The sequence below is a fragment of the Fringilla coelebs genome (genome assembly GCF_963513975.1).
Source record: "Fringilla coelebs genome assembly, chromosome: 7".
Lineage (NCBI taxonomy): Eukaryota > Metazoa > Chordata > Aves > Passeriformes > Fringillidae > Fringilla > Fringilla coelebs.
In genome coordinates, this window is record NC_140035.1 from 25,920,999 (window position 1) to 25,945,470 (window position 24,472).

The 24,472-nt window shown below is 38.8% G+C and overlaps 2 protein-coding genes across 3 annotated transcripts; one reads left to right on the forward strand and one right to left on the reverse strand.

Annotated features, from left to right (window-relative positions):
* Positions 1-4,781: 4,781 nt before the first annotated feature.
* MDH1B (malate dehydrogenase 1B) lies at positions 4,782-11,701 on the reverse strand (the record flags this gene model as incomplete). Its single annotated transcript, XM_084208890.1, has 8 exons — positions 4,782-4,838; positions 5,539-5,678; positions 6,791-6,954; positions 7,921-8,062; positions 9,004-9,506; positions 10,197-10,339; positions 10,495-10,629; positions 11,546-11,701. 8 exons carry the CDS (start codon positions 11,699-11,701, stop codon positions 4,782-4,784), a joined length of 1,440 nt encoding a protein of 479 aa, XP_084065016.1.
* Positions 11,702-12,184: 483 nt separating this feature from the next.
* On the forward strand, positions 12,185-22,834 carry FASTKD2 (FAST kinase domains 2). 2 transcript variants are annotated; one of them, XM_084209791.1, is made up of 12 exons: positions 12,185-12,238; positions 12,836-13,603; positions 14,009-14,112; positions 15,576-15,684; positions 17,051-17,174; positions 18,304-18,443; positions 18,708-18,880; positions 19,247-19,410; positions 19,902-20,120; positions 21,034-21,118; positions 22,140-22,254; positions 22,697-22,834. In XM_084209791.1, the coding sequence occupies exons 2-12, from the start codon at positions 12,944-12,946 to the stop codon at positions 22,814-22,816; spliced, it is 2,013 nt and encodes a 670-aa protein (XP_084065917.1). In that variant the 5' UTR covers positions 12,185-12,238; positions 12,836-12,943; the 3' UTR covers positions 22,817-22,834. The 2 variants fall into 2 exon arrangements, with proteins under 2 accessions (XP_084065917.1, XP_084065918.1); XM_084209792.1 differs by lacking the exon at positions 12,185-12,238 and adding an exon at positions 12,250-12,624.
* Positions 22,835-24,472: the final 1,638 nt, after the last annotated feature.

A 24,472-nucleotide genomic window follows, 5' to 3' on the forward strand; every position in this document is an offset into this window, starting at 1 on the left:
AAATTATTGAGTCTACTATAAATATGCTCCTCACCATTTTAATTGGTGAAAACTGCAGCTTTGTGTTTCAGTCCCTAAATTTCAGTCATAATCTAAATTTAGATGCTTAAAATACTGAGATACTGATTTTTTTAATAGTCTTTTTCATTCAAGACTACAATGCCACAGTTTTTACTGTAGTCCTGGTTTGAAAAAAAACCCACTATGCTTCTTTTCGACTATTCTATTTTCTTTCTTACTAAGGGTTCTGCAAAACTACAGCTCTGCCCAGCATTTACACAGGTACATAAGTTCGCCTATAGATATATATTCATATGCAATATATATGAAAATATGATACAACTGTCCTTAAATAGCTGCAGTAGTAGGAGCCTCTGCATAACTTGACAGAAAAGTTCATGTACAGAAATTAGTGAAATCAGAAGACACAGAGCAATGAATTAAACATTAGTGTTTGGTGAAGACTACATGAAGCAATCTAGAAGGTAGACTTACAAATGCACAGCTTACCTCCTTTATTTTCTCTGTACCAGAGGTACATAAAATAAAGAAAATGGACAGGATGAATGTAAAAATATCCAGGTTAAGCTCATTTAAATTAGAACTCATTAGAATTTGCTCACTCAAATAAGAACAGATCCACTGGCTCGCTGAGTTATACAGAATGCATAATATATGAGTGCTTGATAGTTACTATGACCAGATCTCTGTCCAGTACAACACAATGTCTAACATTTAAATTACCCACATGGAAAAACACTCTATAGTCTTGTACTAGGGTATTCACAGTCTCAAAGTCAACCATGTGTTTCTGTCTTACCACACTACATCATATCTATGAACCCTCCTTCCAAAAAGTTAAAGAAGACATTATTAATGCATGTACAGTCTACATTTTCATATACAAAATTCTGCAGACAGTCCAGGTCTTGACTGCAGTAGGAGCGCCTGGGTGCAATAAAAAGAATCAACTTCCGTGTTAGCGCATGAACACAATGTGAAAGCAAAAGCAGTATCTGCTGCCCATGAAATCTGAAGTAACTTAGCCCATTGATACACTATTTCAGCCCGTGTGTTATATTTCAGTTACTTGTGTGCTTTAATAGTGAAAAACACTTAAGAATACAAACAAAAAAATTAAAATTATGAACAAATGTTCAGAAAGTAAATTGTTACAGTTAACAGTCCTGGTCCCATTAACATGAATACTTTTATGTGCAGAATACTCTTATTCCATATTAGTGGAATATGAAAGAAAAGTAACACTTGATTACTTACGTGTACTTTGTTTGACATACAGGTTCTCAGAATATGTACTTTAGCAAGTAAAATGCATTTTGAAGCATTCTACATAATTAAATTAAAGTACAGAGACCACATGAAGTAAGGCAGAAACCTCCCAGCAGATCAATCGACCTGATCACAGAGACTTTTCTTTTGAAATCAGACAACATATGATCAACATCTTAAATATGCATAAAAGAACCTACAGTTACTTTTGTTTCCTGTGAAAGGTGAAGACATTCTATGTTTTATTCAAAGGCCAAAATTATTGTCTCCTCTTAAATACAGTAGCTGCACTTACCTTCCTCTTATTACTTACTGAAGGTCCAGAAGTCAGATGAGACCACCAGAGAAGTCCAGTAGTTTTATAGCACTTAAAAGTTGACTTCAAGACACAGTTCTAAAGGTTTTGCTTTTAAATTAAAGCTGCTCACAACAAATGCCTAGCAAAGGCCCAGATCAAAGTATCAGGTAATTGTCTAAGCAGTCAAAACAGAGAACACTAATTAATTAGTAATAAATATCCTGAATTATTAAAGATAAAACTTCTTTGATCTTTGTTTCAAAGCTTTTTTTTTTTTAATGGTTGGAGCAATATTTCTAAATTGAGAGGCCTTTACAAAGCATCTCCCAGTTGCTGAGAAACTGTTGCTATAGAGACTGAAAATGAGGTAGAAGCTGACACAGTAAGGCAGAAAGCACAATGTGCTGTAACAAAGAGTTGGGGCAGCTACACAAAGAAGAAAAATAGTATGCCCTAGTGGTAATGTCCGAGAACTAGAATTGTTCAGACCAACCACAAAGCTCTTCAGTACACCCAAATGCTAGGGTTTATGAGGAATCTATGTATAACATTTGTAAGACACATACAACTTGAAACCCTTTTCATAAATTTTTCAACAATTACATAACACCCAGGTAGAAGGAGTCATCAATACCGTGAATATCCTGCATATATAACATGACTTAGAGACTTGTGAAAAAATGTGTCCCAGAAAGTGCTTATTACTTATAGAAAACCCAAACTTACTGATGACTAAGTCAGTTGCCGTTTTACAGCTGTAACCAACTTTGAATATGTTACCATATTTTAGCTTTCCTATTTTTTTTCTTTCTTTTTCTCCTAAACAAAAGCTAGGGAAAAAAAGCTTTTCCATTCACTAATACTTCCATGAGGAAAGACCTGAATTTCCCTGCACACCACTAGACAAATCCAGTTAGAATAATTTAGGATACATGAGACATCCCAAGCAGCTTTTTCTTTCTGCTCCCAGTCTCTGAGAAGAGAGGTTTTCAGCTGGTGACTCAGAAGTCAGATAAGTCTACTTATACGTTGCCAGAAGAGTTATTTTCCCTCTGACTAACAGCTGTGCAGTGCTGGTGCTTGAACGGCACGTTGTTTGAACTATCTCCACTGGCAGAATAAAAGAATTCAAAGAGTAAGATTGCTAAAGCCTATAAATACAGAAAAAGCCCAAATGTAAGTACACATTAGAAAAGCTAACTTTTCTATCTTGGAAAAGGAATTATAGGAAAAACAGGTACTTTGTAGAGACTACTGGTAGCATCCCTCCCTGCTATTTTCTCCTGAGACATCTGCCTCCAGATGGTCCTCAGAAACTCAGCCAATCTTCTGTGCATACACTACTGGAATCTAATTCCCTGGAGACTACTCCCATGAAATGAATGGTTCCTAACCCTTCTCTTCAAGATTTTTACAACACCTATCTCTACAATTTCCATGTGAACTCTTCCATGAAAATACAATAATATCTCAATTCCTCTAAATGTTGTTTCTCCCATATACACTTTGCATAGAACCCCAGATTCTTCCAGACCCCTTGTGATACCCCAGCTTTCTGAGCTCTTTTGTCTAAGACCAGCAAGACATCCCTCCCAGTCCTGTCCTAATCAGCCAGTAAATTATCTTAGTTTCCTCATATAGGAAGTCCACCCCTATTCAGAGCTTGAACCTCCATTTGAACAGAAATAATGAATTTATTGCAACTATATGAAACTGATTCAAAGAACAGGAAGCTATTTTGTTTTAAACATATCTGATAAAAAATTAGCAAGTACAGGAACGTCTTTAACACAATCTTCATCATTTAAGACACCAAAGATGCAAGTAAAAGTTGTTCCTCAACAATTCTGTTTAAACAAGAATTTAATTATGTTTGACTTTAAATACATGAGTATTCTCTTGAAATTCATTAAATAAATAAGAAAAGCATGGAAACAAAGATGAACTTGTCACTAAGGAGATGTATAATTTTTGTTTAAAAATCAATTTTTCCTAAGAAGATATTTTATTACAAAAATACTTCTGTGCTTCTGTACCTCTGAAAAAAAATATTTGGAATTACAAAACTTCTAATCTGTATGTGACAGTCCTCAAAATTTTCATATGAACACTTTAGGCATTAAACTATGTTTTTCAATAGTGTCTGAAGAAATAAGTGGTTAAATGCAAATGAAATCTTAGACTCATTAAAATCAGTAGAAATTTTACTTTGGTCTACAGGTCAAAAGTGTTACATTCACACTGGTTTTGAAATTTTTTTCCACCTAGAGATATCCTGGAGTATTTTTAATGAGGAAAATTTTGCAAAAGCTACAGTGATGCTTAGACTTTCTTTCTAGTTTGCTCTTTTGGGCAATGGAAACCTTATTTAATATGGGAATTTCCAGCATTTGCTCCTCCAGAAAATTCTAGCTAAAGTGACCCAGTAGGTAAGGTTTCCATTTCTGTAAAAAAAAAAAAAAAAAGGCAAAACATGAGCTATTTTTGTTAGTCTCCTAAAAATACTTCCACATGCAAGGAGATAAAGCAGGGAACTTTGGGAATACTTGATACTGATGTCACAAGAGAAGGCCACAACTAAGCACATCGCTACTAGCAGTGGGAAGACCTCTGCTTAGAATTGAATGCTGACACAAGAGGAAGGGAACAGCTCTACAGAACAGCAGTGCCACACAGGCAGAGAGCAGACACTCTTATCTAATTGGGAATTCCCCGTCTGGATTAAACAAGGTCATGGTCAGCCAAATAATTAAATTCTGCATTCATCAAGAATATCTTACTGTGTCTTTAGTCCTTTCCCAAAAACCAAGCATGGATAACCAAAAGGCTTTGTGCTCAGTAGAGGCTCTGGGTATCTAACTTGGAATAGTTTCCCCATTCTTCAGCCCATCCTTCATGGGGAAGAACAGCTCATAGTAAAGAATAGGCTGATGTAAAAGAAAGAATCCCAAGGAAGGGAGAAAGAAAACCAAGTAGGGAAAAGGTCTGTAGGAATGAAAATTACAAAGAAATGGTAAGAACATTGGAAAAATGCAGGAATTTCACAACCTGAAAATAGAGAAAAAGTGAAAAAACAAAACTAAAACATGCTTTAGTGTTCATCTGTTCTTATTTTGATGAATGAGGACAGAACTTGAAAAGCAAAATAATAGGAAAAGCCGCAGAGAAACACTTGGGAGAAGATCTGGAGTTTTTATTCTGCTTCATATGGATGCATTTCATTTATTTCCTTTAGTGCAACGAGCTTTTCCTAAATGGAAGAAAAAGCATATTTTAATACCACCCATTCTTTTAATCTGCTCTAATTTCTAGCACAAATTTAAAATATGTTAAAACAAAATAATTCTTACACATCACTAGTATGACTGAAGATCACAAAACCTAATTAAAGCTGGAATGTAGAGTTTGGGACCAGTCTTTTTAAAGTATTTCAATAGTACAAATAAATTCTTTTTGTTTCACTAAGTGGCAAGAAGTTCATTATGAAAATAGTACTCAATGATTTTGTATTTTCTGAAAAATCCCTAATTCTAGTAAGGTCTGGCCTTCATTCATGCAAAGTCACAACCATAAATATGCCAAAAGATATGTCTTCCAGCATAGAAATACTCTGAATACCATATAAGCAAAATCAACATAGAATGTAGAAACATTAAATGAAAGGCAATATTTCTGTTTTGCACAAAGCCTGCAGAACTTTGGAGTGCAAATTCTACATGTATATAGGTAAACTTCTTTTATCATCTCCTTTTGGGCAGAACAGTTGTCTATTCATTTCAATACACAAACACTACCTGACACTTATAAATACCTGGTCTTTACCATGCATAAGTGTTCGTGTGCAGTTTGTACATCTAACACTTAAAGGTCTGTGCTCAAAGTTGTATCACAACGTGCCCATAGGTGGCAGAATGGGCATACACGAGACTCAAGTAACCACCTCAACTCACCTGAACCAGCTCGTGGGATAAGCGTCCTAGAACTTTTTGGGTCGTTTCACTAATTTCTAATTCTGTCATGACTTCCCAGTTACCATTCTGGAGCCTCACTGGCATAGAGAAGATAATTCCTTCAGGAATGCAAAACTGACCTGAAGAAGAGGGGTGGGGGGAAAGGATAAAACATGTTATTTCTAATTACATCCTCATCAGTGTCAAGATTAAGTCCTACAGACTTGCAAAAGTCTACAATTGTAAGGTGCCATTATAAATAGAGACTGTCTTTTTCAATCTACAGTTCAAAAAAGAATGTCCCTTTTACTGCAACTTTGTACTTTAGTTAGATGTGCATGAATCATAGCATCAGATGGGTTTAAAGGGACCTTTAAAGGTCTCTCTCTAGTTCAACCCTCCTGCCATGGGCCCCATCCAATTTGACCTTGAATGTTTCCAGGGTTGAGGCATCTCCCACCTCTCTGGACAGCTTGTTCCAGTGTCTTATCACATTCATTGTAAAAAACTTAATTATATAACATCTAAATTGACCGTCCTTCACTTTAAATCCATTGCCCCTTGTCCTATTGCAACAGGTCCTTCTAAAACATTTGTCCCCATATTCCTTATAAGAACTTTTAAGCACTGGAAGGTTCTATAAGGTCTCTCCAGAACCTTTTCTTCTCCAGAACCTTTTCTTTTCCAGGCTGAACAACCTCAGCTCTCTCAGCCTGTTTTCATAAGAGAGGCATTCATCCCTGTGATCATTTTGTGAGACCCTCCTCTGGACCATCTCCAACAGGTGTCTTTCCTGTGTTGTAATAACACAATTGTGTATTGGTTGTACATCTTAAAAAAGGGGAAAAATTATTGATTTCATAAGGGTTAAAAGGTTGCTGTGAAATATTCCATTAATTGGTTTACATAACTACACAAGAAGAATACACTTTCATAGCCTAGGCTCTAAGAATTATAAAGAGTTTTTGCAAAAAACACATACATCAGAAAAGCATTTAAAATAAAAGACTAAGAGATCATCTGCAAAAAGACAATATTAACCTAAGAGACGCTTGTAAAAAGTGAGCATTATCACAAGCTCTGTTAGATTTGGAAGTTCTTATGATGAAACAAACTCTTAGCCTCACACGATTTGTTTTACAAGATTTTATTAAATGAAAAATAATGATTAAAAATAACATTATAGATGGGGAAAAGCTCTTATATGCTGAGCAAAGCTACAAGAGAACATGTGAAGCAAAACTAGCTTTACCTTCACTAAGTATTCCCACAGAAATGATCTCCTCAGAAGGAGAGCCATGGTACCAGTACCGCAGTACCGTGGCTACCGCATGAGCAGGTAACATTCCCTTGGAGCGGGACACCCGGGAACTCAGCGTGCTCTGTGCCGACACGAGCTCTGATTGGATCCATTCACTACCAACAAAACATGGAGAGAAAAGGCATGAAAAACCAAGATGACTGCAGGAAGAGTAGTTTCCTAGAGAAAAAAGAACTAAAACTGAGGAAAGAAAATAGTCAAAACTTACTCAAACATCACTGCTGAAAGCAAGGCATTTTTATAGACAGAGAAAAAAAAGGTTTAAAAAAAGTAGCTTAAAAAGTAACAAGTCCTGTGAAAGTTAGGTCATTTACTCAAGTCAAAACCTCTATTATTATTGTCATTTATATTTTATATGCAATTTAATATTTTATATGTAATTTATATATTACTGTCTTCTGTAAGAACCCAGCCATGAACCAGTCTGCCTGTGTAAGGCTCAGTACAAGCCTAGAACATAGAAATGTCTGCTCTCCAGTAAATGCTAAGTCTAGACCAGAGTGGGAGATCCAGATAGCCAGGCCTGGGTGTATGTAACATCTGCTGCCCTCTCACTGAACCCGCCCTTTCTCTGCTACTGTTCTTTCCACAGAAAGCTATCTAGCTGCTATGTATCCTTTTCACATATATTACCAAATCATCTGTTTTGGGAAACTGACGACATTAGTATGCTCAGACCTATTCCATGTAATTCAGGTTCAGAAATCTGTTTAATACTATTTCAAAGTTCCTTCATGCAAACTAGACATCTAAATCACTACTTGGACTTCCATCACTTCTTATAAACTGCTCATGATATAAGAGAAACCCATTTAAAATGTAGGAAAAATATAGTTATAAACAGAGTTGGCAGGAGAGTGCAACAGCACAGCACTAGGAACTACCCAACTTCTTTTGCAGATGGAGTAACTCAACTTGTGTTTTCCTTTATGTACAGTGCCAATCAGTAAAGATAAATCTTGAAAACAAAAACTTTTTTTATGTTTTATTAGACAATCCAGACAAGCATGGATTAAAAGCAGTTATTTAATTTTACTTGAAAGAAAAAATCTGTACTGTACCTATCATAAATCATATTCAACAAAGGACGTTGAAAATTAGGAGGGCCCCGAATAGCACAGTCATATCCATAAAGTTTTGCATGTGACAAATCAATGTAGTTAGACCCAGTAATATTGCCCCACACAATCACATCTTTAACTCCTGTAACAAAGGAAAGTGAAAAGACAAATACTTTCAGAAAAACGGGCTTCATAAATCCTTTTCAAAATGAATTATTTAAATCTGTGCCCTGCCTTGCTAGCAGAAATTATTTGATCTGAAAAATGCAACCAAGTTCTCCCTAACATATGAAACCTCATCACAAGCTGAAAAAGAAGCTTTAATTTATATCATGTTACTGTAAATAATAGACAAAATCTAGTAAATATTTAACTCTTAAAACAGTAACAAATCATATTGCAAACAAACAGATATGTTCCTTTTAAAATCCTCTAAAAACAAATCAAAAACAGCAAAACCAATAATTTAAAAAAACGACCTGCTTTGGTGCAAAAGGATTTTCTCAAATAACCTGCTGATAGACCATTCAGTCTATTAACTTGCTTTTCTATTTTATAAGGCTCCAAAATATCTAGACTTGTCATCAATGACCAGTTCTAGCTATGCAACACTTACAGAATCCTGATGCTGAGCAGACTGTCAGAGCACCCTTTGCTATGCAGTGCAGAACTGCGCAAATATAACAAAGCCATAACAATTGACCTGAAAATGAAAGTTACTTAACCTCAAAATAATACTACAACACAGCTCTACTTTACTCTCATTATCTGCACAGCAGTATATTGTCATGTTTATTTGCAGCTCCAAAACAACAATGCACTACAGAGTGCAAATGCAATCTTGAAGTCTTAGTTCCCAATCTGCAAAACAATTGTCTTCCTTAGCATATTTTCAGCATGAAATACATGCCAGAGTGGCAGGGCTGCATCTTGGAGCAAGCAAAGACTCTGGCATTCTGTACACCCAAGAAATTCAGTGGGTGCACTGCTGTGCATTTCTGCATGCACATCAACTGTGTTCTGGAATGAAATAGATACTCGTGAAAGTGTGCTGAATTCCTTAGATGCTACATAAACATTCACCTGCTGTGTTCATATTCAGCTTCCTAGCCAGCATGGCTTTAGCTGCACTTTCCCAGGATGTTGAAATGGCAATGATATTTTCAGGCCTAATGGATGGACCATACATCCTTAACATTGTTGCCTTAAGGTTTGCAAATGTTTTTCCTGATGAAATGACTTTGACCTCACTCTTGGCATTCTTCTCAATCAAGGGAGCATACAATTGGCAGATCTCACTCACTTCTCTGATGTAGTTCTCAAGGGATTGGACTTCAAGGTTTAAGAGGACATCATCAAGAACAATGATAATATCAGCATCAATAAAAGCCTGATCTATTTTTGTGTGCTCTGAAATACTGCGGAGAAGTGGGAATGCCATGTCTTCAGCTTCCATTACAATACTGCAAAGCATTTCCTTAAACTGCTCAGTGTCAAGCAAATGGATACTGATTTCTGTGGTCATCCCAAACACTTCTCCATTTGCCAACAGCGGGATCAGATGATAACAGATTGGAACTGATGCACTGGTAAGAGAGGATGCAGAAAAGTTACAGTTAACAATGAACCACTGCTTGTTTGGAAGTATTACATAAACACAAAGGTGTTTATTTTGTACTTGATTACACTTAAAGATACTATTAGCTTGTATCCTTTACTGCTCTTTGTCATTTTAACAGGTTAAAAATTAAAAGAGTTGGGTCTTCCTTTCATTTCTGAAGCCTTTCATTTGAAGGCTTCTCCATTCTGTGCATTTCAGTAAATGCCACCACTTAAAATTTATGTCTTTATAGAGCCACAATTTTTTAAGGTGCTCTATTAGGACTACTAGAAACACAGGAACTTCTCTAAGTAAAGACCTCCTCTTTACCTACTCTAATATTTCCAACAACATTTAATGCAAGATAGTTGCACTATAAAATTTCTAGCTTATTTTGTAAATACTTGCTTTTCCCTAAACTCATCTGAGGTCTAAGTGATGCCTGTTTATACCCTTCATTTGAACTGGTGTAGAACATAAAAACCCATAAATTATTTCTAAGTTACATACTAATTGTTAAGTTAAATACAAATAGTGAGGGTGCAGATCCAAGTCAAATAATGAAATTCCAGGGATTTGTGATTAATTTCAGATGGTTACACCTCTTATGTGTGATAGGAAAAAGTGCCTTCTCCTGAACAGAGTAAAAGTTCACAGATACTCTCTTCACTCTCACCTGGTAATCCAGATCTGCATAGGCTTGATAAGACTTTTAATCTCTTCATCCTCTTTTACAATTTCAAGATGTGCCTGCAGGTTCTCCTCAGCAATGGCTAACATTTCCTCACTCAGCATCATTGAAGTGACGCCGTAATACTTCTAAGAACAAAAAGGATGATCTCTAAGCAAATGGCAGTCCAAACCCAACAAGGTAACATTAACAATTGGTTTATTTTACGTTTGAAGGAGGGAAAAGGAACAACAATGTTGTACAACATGGGCTTGGGCTTCTAGTATTAAAAGCAGTTTATTACCTGAGCATATTCCAGAAAATCATTAAGTCCTCCGAGAAGCTGACCCTTCCCTCCACGGTCCAACAGTTCTCTCCAAATGATAGGACACTGTCTGTGTTCCCATCCATTTGTTTCACAAATGTCATGAAGCCACTGCTGATGACATCCCCACCAGATGTTTTAATACGTCACATTTGATAACAAACATTACAACTACAATCATTCTTACTATTTCCTCTCAATATATAATTACAAGGTGCTTCAGAATTTAATTACCAGTGGGTACAAAATGCAGGAATAATACAAAGCAAGGTATGGTGATACACTGGGATAGCTCACCTCAAAGTCTTGATTTCCCTTAGTTGTCTTAGTGGTACAGAAGACAGCAATGTTGTGAAGCAGACACTAATCTGAGGATTCTTACTCAGCCACAGAAGGTAAGTAAGGTGAAGAGGTTAATTGCTTTTCACTTAACTGTTCAAGTTACTTGGTGGAGGGGTAAAGCAAAATACACAATGTAATAAATACCACAGTGCTGTCTATTTCATTGAGTAAGACTGCAGTTTTTTTCAGAGCCTTATAGGCAGCATTTCTATGACATAAGTACTCAGACAGGCCCATCCACACTGTAAACAAACATGTGATATATAATTTCATACTTCCACTGTAATTCAAAGCCCTTGAATGCCACAAAAGTAAGAACTCTGAAGGTATATGTAATCACAGTGAGCAAAAGATTTATAGGCTGAACAACCATTTATACTTTAAAAAATACCACAGAAAACTAAGCAAGCAAGCAAAACCACCTTGAACTTTTTATTGACATAATACAGCTTGAGGCTGGTCCACACTTTGTGCCCATTTTCTGTAGTAAACTCAGAGATGTCAGTTCCTCAAAACATTGTACCCTTTCCTCTGGCTGGCTCTCACAGCCAGAGCTGCTTCTGCAGCCCTTCTATCTATACAGCAAACCACTAATACAAGAGAAGAAGAAACCTACTGCAGATAAGCACTTTTCTTGGTTTATCAAGCACTGGAGCACCTACCAGCGACTTGACTTAGAATCCCTTACCTCCCACTTGTCAGGGTGCTGAGTAATCTTGTGAACCCTGAAGTTGGGCAAGTTAGTCTGGAGATAGTCAGCCAGGAGTTCAGCTTTGGCATAGCAAGGGCAGTTTGCCTTACCTGTGAACATAGCAACAGCAGCACAGTTGGATGATTTTGTCATTTACTAATAAGGGCTTAAAAGACCAAACATTGTTTAATGTGAGCCAGATAAAGAAGAGTAATTCTGCAAGTGAAAAAAACTCCCGAGCCAGCGTCCAAGGGGCCGAGGAGGCCACTCCCGGGGGGACAGCAGCAGAGATGCTGACGCCTCACCGACGGGATGAGGGGGAGCGCTGACCCGGGAGCGCCGGAGGCTGCGCGCCGTGCGGACACGGCTCTCGGAGAGCCGCAAAGACGGGCACGGGGGTCAGCCCGCAGACAGCGGCCCCTGCTGCAAGCACGGCGAGCTGCCCCGCCCGGCTCCCGGTGCAAGGTGCCGCCGCCGCCGGTGCCGCCCCGCCCGGCTCCCGGCTCTCCCCTCACCCGCCACCACGAACTTGGCCATGCGCGCGCCGCCCTCCAACGGTCGCTTTGGCGTTGCTCAGCAACGCGCCGCGCGCCGCGGCAGTTTGTCCCTCGGCCCGCGCCGTCCTTCTCGCGCGGCCCGCCGGGAGCTCGCGGCGCGCCGGGCCCGGTGTCACGGCGGTGCGCGTGCGAGGTAACCGCGGCAGCGGGAGCCCCGGCCCTGCCCGGCCGGCGCCATCCCCGCCGTTCCTCCGGCGTGCTCCGAGCCGCTGCGGAGCCGCCGAAAGACCTCTGTCCCCGTGTACTCTCCCGCCCTGTTGGGCAGCGTTCCCAGGGCCAGCGGGAAGTGATCCCGAAACCCAGCGGCTTCTCGCCGGCACCGGGAGAGCGAGCGCCCGCGGGTGTGCCGGAAAGGCGGCTGTCCCGTGGGATGGCAGGCGGGCTGGGACAGGCTGGCGGGTGGGATCCCATTACCCGCTGCTGAAGTTTGCAGGGACCCTCCGGAGCCCTGTCGGGAGACGCGTGTGCCTGGGGAAACGTGCTTTAGGAAAAGACTCTGCTTCCCGGCAGAGCTGGCAGGTAGAGCAGCGAGGAGGAAGCAAAGGCTGTCCTTGTGCTGACATGTTGTACTGGAATGTAGGAGACCAAATAAAAACCTCTCTGCAAACCATTTTCCGGGGCTCTTTTACCAGATCTTCTCCCTTCCTCTAGAAGTGTGCAGATTTGGCAGTTGAAGCTGTGGGAGTTGAAGGTCTGGTAACTAATCCATAATTTTTAATTGTTTTTACAGATGAGTGATCTTGTGTAGTTTCTCCAGAACTGTTTCCACTGGTAGAATGTCATCGGATCCCTTACTTGGAGCTGGCGTTTCAAATCTATTCATGAGGCATTAGCAGAAATGAATAATAAAATAAGTTACTTGTTAAATACTGTCAGATGTGTGCATAGGTACAGTTCTGTGCTCACTCCCAAGTCTTCAGCCACAACAAGAAAACACGTTTTATGGATTGGCAGTTACAGGGATCCCTTAGGAAATGTGAACTTCAGGAAATTACTTTTAAATATTTTGCCTTCTCTGCATGGATCGTCTCTTCGGTTTGTATCTCAAAAGACAGATGTTTACAGCACTGGTGCAGAGGCTTTGGTGAGTGAGAAGGCTTCCCAGAGCTCCTTGGAAGTTGAAAAGTTGGCTGATTCTGGGAGCTTCAAAGCGAAGCATGCAGTGGATCATAGTGACCCGTTCTTTACCAGTCTCCGGAAGTGCTCCTGTCCCTGCGATGCTCTGGACCTGGCTGCAGAGGCGGCTGTTTCCATCAAGCACTACACAAACTCTCTAACCATGGCCTGGAGGCTGTTCAAGAACCTGTCGGAAGAGCAGCAGCGCTACGAGAAGCAGCTGATCTTTGAGCACCCGGCTTTCATGAAGCTGTGCCAGCAGCTGCTGCGCGACGCGCGCAGGATGACGCGCGGGGACCTGGTGTTCAGCCTGCACGCCCTGGTGAGCCTCGGCGTGCCGCAGAACACACTCCTGGTCCAGACCTTGGTCAGGGTGTGCCAAGTAAGTGTGAAAACCTTTCCCCTCAATTTGCGAAGAATGACCAGTGGGTAATTCTGGGAAGCTGTGCAGCATCAGAGGGAGTTGGATTACATCCCTGGTTTACTCTGATGTTCCATGGAAACAGTTCCCATAATTCATTTGTGTGTGCTTCTAATTTCCTTAACTTTTGAAACCACTGCCTGATTTTGGATTTAAAAGAGAGCAGAAATCTCAAAAATCATTACCTCTCCAAATCAACTAAGTTTGACTGATGTGAGACCTTGTGGGTTCTGCAGAAATAAAGCTTGTAAATTGATTTTTCAAGGGGGGAAGAAAATGGCAGTTACAGATTAAAGATGGTCAGTTTTTCTTTTCTGAAACTTTTACTTGTTTGAAGTAATCTCACATTATCAAATCTTTTAACAGGAGAAGCTCAATCACCTTGATAACCGATGTATCTCAGTTTTGGCAACTACTTTAGCAGGGATGGATAAAGACAAGAATGTGAGCGCTCTTCAAGCTGGATTACAGTGAGAAAAATATATATTTCACGTGTTCTTCATATTTAAATGTTGTTGAAATGCTTGTCCATTAGAAATCATCAACAGTATGTCTGCACATAAAATATGTTCTGTGTTTTTGGAATTTAAATGATCCCATGAGATAAGAGCTATGTTAGACAGTGAATTTTGGCACTGTCTTTGCAGTTTCAAGGAGGAGGGCTTCCAGTAGTAAAGGGTGCTAGACTGGTCTGTAGGGGATTATGTTCTGACTGCTGCTCCACCAGTGTAGTTTTTTTTGTGATGTTGATCAAGTCAGTTCATATATCTATCCCTTTTTCATCTGTATGCAGACAGGAAGTAATAAGACTACCTTACTTAGGGACCTGTCTGATTTTTCATGATGAAAAGCATTGTTTAACAGCCTGGGAATATTTTCTTGCAGTTTATTAAGGGAAAACTTAGATGAAGAGTAGTTGTGTCCAGCAAGTCCCTCTGTGTAGTGATTTATCAGAATAACTTCTTTAGCTTTTTTCTGGGCCTGTGTGATTTATGTGTGTAACCAATCTGCTCTTTCCCATGAGACTGATTTTACCGAGGCTATCACAAAACTTGCCATGGATTAGTACTTTTGACCCTGTATCACGTTCTGCTTTGAAAAAGTGGATGTGATACCCAAAACCCAGGTTCTCCTGGAGGTGCAGCTACACAATTCTTAGAAGTTGGTGGAAAGCAGGAGTCCCGTCTACACTTTTCTGTCCTGATGTCTGGAGCTCTGGCCCATTTGCAGGGATGAGTTTCAGACCAGTGCACTGCCTTAGAAAGTGACACAATATTTTTGTAGGTATGTTTACCTGTGCAGGTATATTTAAGGGTGGTTCAGACCTAACAATTACAATGCCATCCACTGAGCCAGAAGAGGAGGTGCTAAGAGCGCACCTTCATCTTGTGCGGATGATCTCCGTGTTATCTCCTGTTCAGCCCACAGCACTGTTTGGTTTTATTCCTCACTTGCATCTAGTTGTTGTCTGTATCCATTTGTGAGTGTCCTGTCTCTTTCAGATCTTGCCTGCGTATTGATGATTTAAAGATAAAAATGTGGAATTTTCTTTTTCTACAGAAGGTTGTTAATTCCTTGAGGCTTAACAGCACTCATATTTGCACTGTCTGTCTGCACTGTCTCATATTTGCACATGTGCAGTCTGCTCAGGTGCCCCTGCTGTTAAGTGTATCAACAGCAACAATTCATCTATTGGACGAATTAGATTAACAGGATTGACACTAAGAAAGCATTTATAATTGTTTCCATGTGTAAAATATCTGTGCTGCAGCTATGTCATGTAGACTTATGGCAGCATTTCAAGAAAAAGGAAGATGGGAGAGGAGCAAGGAATTACAGCTTTCACCTGGGGGCTACATCAGTGAAGAAGAATGGGGGTACTTACCTGTTTCTGCTGAAATGAGGAGAACTCTTGTGTGTGTTTCTCCATCAGGTTACTAGTGGAGCAACGCATTTCAAGTATCAGAGACATCTTTATTCTGCAGAACCTGATGAAATGCCTGGGAAAAGATGCTCCAGTTTTTCTGAAAAAGAAAATAGAGGTAAAGTTAGTTGGAGGCTCATTTTTACTCTCACAAAGCCTGTGCTCTTGCATCATTTATAAATTGTGTATGGTTCTTTGCAGACACTGAAAGAGAAAATGTGATGGAAAGGCAGCTGTATTTGCTATATGGATCAGAGTCCAGCTATATCTGTAGGAAGAACTTATATTTGGAGGCTGTTAACAAAACAAAACAATAACAAAACAAATTGAGGCAGTGAAACAGCAGTGCCATCACCTCTTTGGGTTGGCCACATAGTGTTTCATAGAAGTGCTCACAGGTTGTTTCCTGGTTCTCTTGCCCAGCCTGTGGCTGAAGATGAGGTGACAGAAGACTGGTCTGTGATGGGGCTGTGTCCAGTAACGGTACAGGGCAGGAGGACTGGAGGGAGTGAGATGCCAGAACTCCCCAAGCTCATGGTCTTGCTTTTCTGTGTATGTGGTAGGTCCCCTGGGAAGTACAGTGGCTGGGTGCAAGGCTGTAGGTTTTACAGCAGGGTGTACTGAGTTTTGTCCCTGATTTAAAAGCCCTTTTGGAAACCTTCTTTCAAACAGGGCCTACTGGTGTTTTCATCACATAACAGTAGGGTTCTGATGTCAGAGGTTTTAATAGCATTCATGAAATATCATAGAACTGAGAGGAAAATAACATTTGCACTTGTTAACTAAAGGGGCCACCTAATTTTCTGAGCCCACAGGGTGCTATTTTTTTACAGGGCAATTTCTTATAGATGCATTTTGTATTTAACCTGTGATATGTATACAGTAAAAATATTGTATTTTAACAGTCAATATAATTAGTAGTTTTATTTTTACTGTCATTTATATCAAGCTAATGATTGCTTTGATAAATGAAATCTCCTTTTTGGCATCAGAGCTGACTCTGCCTCAGTCCACATTCATAACTGGGTGTTTTTGTAAAATACAGGCTACTCACATACTGTTGAATCACTTTAGAGGCTTACAGTTTTCATGCACATGCAAAACCATAATTGGACTACTATGAACTTTTAAGTTAACTGTACCTGTTTTATTTCTGCTTATTTCTTAAGAGTTGGTAGAAGATGTGTATTCACAGTATTTGGAAATGACCTTTACTGAGGCTTTTTTCTTTTAAAATAACCATATCAAGGCAAATTGCTGGAAACTTGTGTAGTGACACATTTCTAGAGCACTTGACCTGCTATAATTGTGCATTAAGAAATTGACAGTAGTTATTATATGCTTTTGCTGTTTTTTGCTTCTTTTTCTTTCATATAAATCTGAACTAAGGACTTTGGGAAAGTTTTGGTGATAATGTCTTCACCAGAAAGCAATGATAATATACCTGAAGAATGAAGGAGTTAATAAACTCTGGTTCACTTTAGATGGCAGTTCTGAGAGAAATAGACGGTTTGACTTTTCCGAATGCGCTGCGTATGTTTATGGCTCTTGCTGCAATGAATTATTGTTCCCTTCCAATCCTGAATTCCTGCAGTAAAAAGATCCAGGGTAAGAAAAAAATATGTTAATTAAATTTCCCTTCCTTATACCAAATTCTTCCTAATTATTGTCTCATCTTCCTTTTCTGATTTCCTTTAAAACTCAGGAAACGTCTTTGTTTTACAGGATATTATAGTTATGTGGAGCCATTTGACAAGCAGCAGAACAGAAAATTACTGATCAATAATAAAAGCAAATAGCTCTTGTCATCTCTGCCCTTCTTAACATTTATCTGAATTACATATTTTTCTTTAAACTTTTCTGTACACGGGATTTAAGAAAAATAATTTAATTTTAGCAAGGAAAAGAGATTTCAAATAAAAATTTATAGCAAATCTGAATTGGAAATTGGCAACTTTCAGAATGGATTGGTGACTTAGTGTGATTAGTTGATAAACTAAAGGGAAAATAGCGTTTCCTTGATTGCTGGATTTAATTATTGAGTACTGCTTAATAGCCTCATGCTGTATCCCATAAAAATATTAAATGAAAACAAATGCTTTCACCTCTCTCTATACCTTTCCAATAAATTGCTTAAGTATATGTGGTCAGTATGTGTTGATTCATGCTTAAAATACATAAGAATTTGTGTCCCAAGAAGCACGAAGGTAGCAAAACAGCATTCTTAATAGAAATGACCCAGAAGCATTGAGGCTGCTTGTACAGTCTTTATTTGGCCTGGTCATTCATATATATTAGGACACAGTGTTTAATTTCACATCCTGCCTTTTCCCATAGGACTTTCACCACACTCAGTACATAGGCCAGGGGGCATACACAGAGGGAGCAGTGACTTTTTTCAGCATTTTTTTGATGCATGCTGAAAATCAAAAATCACTGAACAGAAGACATCCTGGGAATACAGTCATCTTACTTATTTTGTTAATTTGTCCCCTTTTGCTGATTAATGTATTGTAGCTTGATTCTGGCTCAGTTTGGTTTCTTCTGTCTCTCAGTTTCTTAATGTGTTTTAGCTCATTTGAACTTTGCCTAGCTAGTCACAGTCTTCCACAGTTTCTTATCATATTTTTCCCCTCCTCCATCCCTTAACCAAACTGTTCCTACAGTGTCTCAGTGTGTCCAACCTACAGCTCCTGTTGCTTTTTATCATTTGTCCTTCGTTGATCTTCTGTTACAGAAAATGTCCATGATGTTCCATTTCGGCAGTTAGTTCTCATTCTGGAAACTTGTCACACTCTCCAGTACCGTAATGTGGAACTGTTTTCAGCATTAGCAGACTATGTTAATGCTACTGCCTACCTTTGGGACAAAAGACAGGTAAATTTTTTAAGACCAAATGATTTATAGCGGTACTAATAGAGTATTTGATGCTTCCATCTTACCTTTCTTCACGTTTTTGCTTGATCTTTGGAAAACAAATGTTTATGAATACCAATCTGATGAAGCTCTTATATTTTTAAAATGCTGTTCTATTTATTTATAAGTAAAGAAATAAAAGTTTTGAAAATTTTGCTCTATGAAATCAACAGTTAGGATCAGCTTCACTGTTTTTTTGACTTATGGAACTATCTTTTCTTTTAGATTATCTTTTTTCTCTCTGCCTGCGAGGTACTTGGCTTTCAGCCTACTGAGCTGCTGGATATTTTTGCTGAGAAGGTGACAGAAGACCCTGATTTCCTTAACTTGAAAAACCTTTTGACTGTTCTTCGAGTGTATTCACGACTCAACCATGTTCCTAGAGTCCAAAAGCATCTGTAAGTTTTCATTTAGAGTGCTTGATAATATGTTACATAGTCATTACAGAGCAATCTGTGGCAACTAGTACTTAATTTTATTTGTGAGAGCTCATAATCCTGTTTCATTCATCTGTAAGGTGTCTTTCAATATTTTTTCTAAATATAATTTTTTTTTCTGACTGAAAGACTAAACAGGTTCTAGACTGACCAGGCTACTAAATCTGTTGATCGGTAGCTGTATCCTCAAAGTAAGAATCAAACCCTAATGTTAGATAACACAAAATATAATTATACAAGATAAAAAAGTTGTATTTTTGTTAGAACGATATACTTCATGTAGCCTTATTTATGTACTTAGATACTTTTCTTCTCCTTTTGGAAAAGGTTTTTTGAGACTCTTCATACCTGCTTGAACAAGTGCCTGCCTCAGATTTCTAACACAGAGCTGCTGAAGGCAGTGTATTCACTTGGCATCTTAGGATATCTTCCCCACCGTGCACTTGATGAGTTGCTGCAAAAGGACAGCAAGGATGAGCTTACACTGCCAGGTCAGACCTTACTTTGTCATGTTCTTCTTTTAAACAAGATGTCTGCCTGTGTATGTAATTTTTTGTAATTGTGTTAGCAGATTAGAAATTAAAGAACAAAAGCATGATTAATATTAAATTTGAAGTCCTCAAGACAAAGCTAATGTAGTGATGGTGATCTGAGTGATCTGGGTCTGCTCTAGGGAATCAGGCTTATTGTCTTGGGCCCCATGGTGGCAGCAGTTTAACAGTAAACATAGGCAGTCTTAACCATTGCAAACTAACTTTAGTATCCGGAGTCATGAGTAAAAATGGGATTTGGAATGCTCTGAGCTACAATGAGGTCCTTGGAATGGTTTGTAGGAGAATTTAGTTTCCACATTACAATTTTCAACAGCTATTAGAGTAGACAAGTGGATTTTGCTATGCTAGAACAGACTGTAAATGATAATGAAATGAAAAATTCTCTGGGATAATATATTGCATGTAATATTTTTCGTATCCTTTTTCAGATGATCTTAAGGAACAAAACACAATGATGCTTCGCTGTGTGAAAACATGTGTGGAACTTGACAGCCCTTCCTTCACAAAGCCTGCCTTTGTGCTGACTGAGAATTTGTCCTCATTAGTATCTCTTAATCTCAGAAAGGCTCAGGAGGCATTGATAGAACTTCTGGGAAATGAGAACATGTTTCGGCAAAATGTTCAGCTGCCATACAGATATCATATTGGTATGAAGTAATATTGCTGTTATATTATTTTAATACAGATTAATAATCTCCAAAATGATGAGATGGAAATAAATATGAATAGGGTGCAAGTGATTAAAAGTTTTAACGCTTTGAAGACACAGTAATTTAACTAATGATGTCATTGATTGGTGAATCTACTTCCAAGGGTGCTTCTATTAAAGTTTTTAAGTCAATTTACTGAAACTTTTATGAGTTCCCTTGTAGACAAAGCTGCTTTGGCCTTTTTTTCAGGCATCAGCAAGCAGGTGTTAATTGTACATAAATCCAATGTGGCCAGCTTTGACAGAGTTGACATCTTAGTACCAAATTATGTTAGAAAGAAAGCCAAACAGCAGTTGCCTTTTTTTCCCTTTTCTTCTCTTTACTTCTCTTGTTTCTTCTCTGGAGTTCTGGCTAAGATGTAGGCTATACTTTCATTTCTAAAATGGGATATGACTTATTTTGGTTTCTTTTTCATCTGGATATTGCCTTTTTTTTTTGTTTGCCAGCCACCCAGCTTACCAATTTTTCTGTACTAGTAATAATTGTATTCCTAAATATTTCTAGTGAGGAATTGGATTGCGGGAAAATCTGACTAGGCATGACAGACTGTGATCAAGAGTAGTTTCTTTAAGTGATGATTTCACTCCATAAGCTTAAATTTGCAGTTTCCAAAATTTTTTTTTTCTTGAGATGGGCAGGCTATAGCTTTATATTCATTGTAGGGAGGGAAAGCTATCAGTAATAATTCAATTATTAGAGAACAGCAATTAGAAACAGACCAGCGACGGTGTCTATTAACTTTTTCAAATGAGCTGTTCATTTGAGAACAATTTGAACAATTAATGGGTTCAAATGACAACATTAATTTTAACCTCTTGCAGAGTTAAATGTTTTATTGTTTTGTTTTCAGATTTTGAAATCAGAATGGATTCAGACAGAAAGAAGGTGCTCCCCATAACAGCAACAGATGATCATCCTGACTCACATGTTCAGAGGTGGTTTTTTTACTGCATATTTTTTCTAGCATGCTAGTTTTATTTGAATGTATCCTGTCCAGTTGCTTCTTTGGTTCACTGATTTGCAGAAGCAAAGTAGGTGACTCAGTTGTTATTTGTGCTCACCAGACTATCCAAAGTTGCCATGCCAGTGCAGAGCAACAATTCATCCTGCTTGATACTGTCTTCTAACAGAGGCTAACACTTAACATTTCAGAGAAAGAGGCAGGAAACATCACAGTGGTCTGATACTCTTGTAATGAATGTAGGTAGCAATTTTTTAAAAAGTATTTGTCCAATTAAACATTCAGTTTTTCTCTGAAGTCTCAAAAATTTGCATCTCAGTGATATGTTATGTCAGTTAATTCAGCTACTGAAATATAATTTAAACAAAAAGGATCATGATATCCACATTTTAGGTGATTAATCTTGTGTAGAAGACTGACCTCTCAGTAACTGAAGCAGGACATATATCGTTTAAGTAATGCTTAAGCAGAATTGGGTAATGCTTAACATTTATGTGCTGGATCACTGCACAGCAATGTATTTTGTACAGTTTGCTTTCTGATAAAAGGAGAGCTAGTGAATTGTGTAACAGAAACTCAGTGTTCCGAGGCATTCAGCTTTCCTCACCCTTCCAAATAGGTTATTATGGCAGGAAGGGACTGATTATGAATATCATTAGCAAAGGATCAAAGTAAATGCAGAACCTGTCAACTTAATGGAGAATGTTGAATGATCTATTTTCCTCTCATTGTGGGAGAAGTGAAGATCTGAGTACCTAATTCTGCTGTAGGTATTTGGGTAGATGCTGGTGCTTGTGTGAAGCTCATGGAAGAAAAGAATCTAAATTTCTTAAACCTGAAGAAAGAAGAGGATAATGAAATTTCTGCAGTCCTGATGCTTTTGCCCACCAGAATGACACATTCTGCAGTGCTAACGGACATCATTGAATCATTGTCTTATAAATGGTTATTTTGCATTTGTACAGTGAAGTCTTCCCTGCTTTCCTTGGTTGCAGGTTGGCTTTTCTGTTTGCTCCTGTGTCTGCCTTCTGTCTGGGTACAACACACCCCCAGGGGAAGCTGGCAATGAAGAAGCGGCATCTAAGTAAACTGGGCTATCATGTGATTCTGGTGAGAAGAGCTCTGCTACTGTCTCTGCTTCTGTTAGCAGCACAGTGATCAGTATAGATCAGGCCTTGTTCTACAAAGCATGAAGGTTCACCAGGAATGGTGGGATTTCTCCAGAGTGGTAATTGTGTATAATTCCTAGTTACAGGGTAATGGTGGTGTCACTAGGGAGAAAAGAGAGAGGAACTCTAAAAGTCAAGCTACTACTTACCATTATCAGTAAATTATTAGTTGAGGGGAAAAAAATTCAAGCCACTAATTGCTTTGTTTGAGAAACCTATGTGTCTTTGGCTTATTTCCCTGATTTTTATAGACACGATGATTCAAGTGAGCTTGTTTTCAGAAACAACTTCCTGTGGCCTTCTCATTGCTGAGTGCTTGGTTTGTAGGACAGGGTAGTTTGGACAATAGAAATAATGTACCCTGTCCTTTTGCTTTCTTACAGATCCAAAACAAGAAGTTTCAGGAAATGAAAAATGAAGATGCAGTTGAGTTTTTAAAAAGAAAAATTTATTCAGAAGAAGCTTTCTCTTTTCCTGACACAACTGTGCAGGATAATAATTAAAATAAACTAAGAGTTTTGTCTCTCCTGATTTCTCTTTTTCTTGTGTAATTTCTGTAAGGATTTTAACAGAAGAGATAAATAGTTTTATATACAACTACCTGTTCCACCATATTACTGAGTAAGAAATGGTTGTGAAATGAACACTGCCTGCTGATAATAGGGGCTCTCTTTTGTGAGGTGGGAGCTGATTTTCTTTAATGGAAGGAAGTAATTGATCCAGAAAGCACCCTGACATCTATTGCTGTTACAGTGTCTTAGATTAATCTGTACTTTGCTTCCCCTCCTGCACGCCCCTAGTTAAATTTCTTTCTTCTTTAGAGCTGGGCCTGGGAAAAGATGTAACTTTCACTGTTTCAAGTGCTGTTGCAACCTGGCCTACAGCTAGGCACTAGGAGGATTTCCTCTCAACTATGTAGTTCTTTATGCAGAACAATATATGGTAAATCAGTAAATAACTAAGCCTAAGTGGTATATTAAAAGATCCAGTCATGTGGAAACTTTCTGAAAAAATCAATCTCACTCAGTTTTCAGAACTTTAGGCCAGTAATGGTCCTGTTAGCTGTGTGCTTTTGCTTCACTGCTGCTGTAATAGATTTTGATGCTTCTCACTGCAAGAACATATAGATCTGCTGTGTCTTTATAAGCTGACTCCTTCTCTCTGTTTCTGATATAAGTAGCTCCACCACTATTCATAGAGGTGTTGCAATACTCAGATTTGTTCCTTACACCCTGTGATGCATCTCCACAGACCTGTTATGTATTAGGGCAATTGATGATGTTGGCAGTCCCAGAACTGCAAAGCAGCTTTGGACCTTTGATAGGAAGGAGCAGAGAGAACTGATATATCTTTGGTGTTCTTGATAACATGTAACTGATACAACACATTTTATTCTGCTGGAGTTGCTCAAGTTGCTAACAGCTTGCTTGTTTCTGTCCCGTAATCAGATCTTCATTCACGATTTTGCTGTAGCACAGTCACAGGCCCATGGGCATGAAGGGAAGCAGGGAAACAGCCATACTTGCTACAGTGACTGTGTGCTACCTAACCGTGGAGCCCTTGCTTCACTTGCTAAGCTACAAGCACTATGTTCTTTGTCTTTCTGAAGTAGCGTGGACACATGGTTAAGGTACTGCAATTATATTAAAAAGGCATTACAGTAATGAGATAATGTGGAAAGAAACAATATGCTTAGAAAACTTCCCAGCCCAACTTTTTGTGGAACATGTAGATAGAATATAGTGCATATTTATGAAGGAAGCAGTGTAACCAAAGCAGCATGGTCGCCGCTCTGGCATACAAAGCAGAGAGCTGTTCAGCATTTCAATCTCTGAAATGCAGCACATGCAGAAAACCAGATTTGAGGCAATTGTAAAACTTAACAGCCAGAGCAGAGGTCATTTGCTTGACTCAATGAGAAGTTTGTTATGCTCCGTTTTTGGACCTTCTGCTTTAAGGAAGCACTGTCAGTGAAGCAGGCTGGTCAGTGCTATTCTGTTGTTCTGAGCTGGACTTGTGGTCCCAGCCTGCACTGGAGGATGTCTAAAATATTCTGTGCTGGACGGCCAGGTAGCACACAGAGCTGTGTTTGAGATGGTACTTGGTGCTGTTCAAGCTGGAAACCTGCAAACCAATGCTGTGGTGTCAGCCATGGCTCT

What these genes read in the sequence shown, in the direction of transcription:
- FASTKD2 (XM_084209791.1), top strand. Translation starts at nt 12,944, where the DNA reads ATGAATAATAAAATAAGTTACTTGTTAAATACTGTCAGATGTGTGCAT. An exon ending in GCTCTTCAAGCTGGATTACA is followed by an intron (nt 14,113 to 15,575) that starts GTGAGAAAAATA and finishes TTTCTCCATCAG; the next exon opens with GTTACTAGTGGAGCAACGCA. An exon ending in CCTGACTCACATGTTCAGAG is followed by an intron (nt 21,119 to 22,139) that starts GTGGTTTTTTTA and finishes CCTTGGTTGCAG; the next exon opens with GTTGGCTTTTCTGTTTGCTC.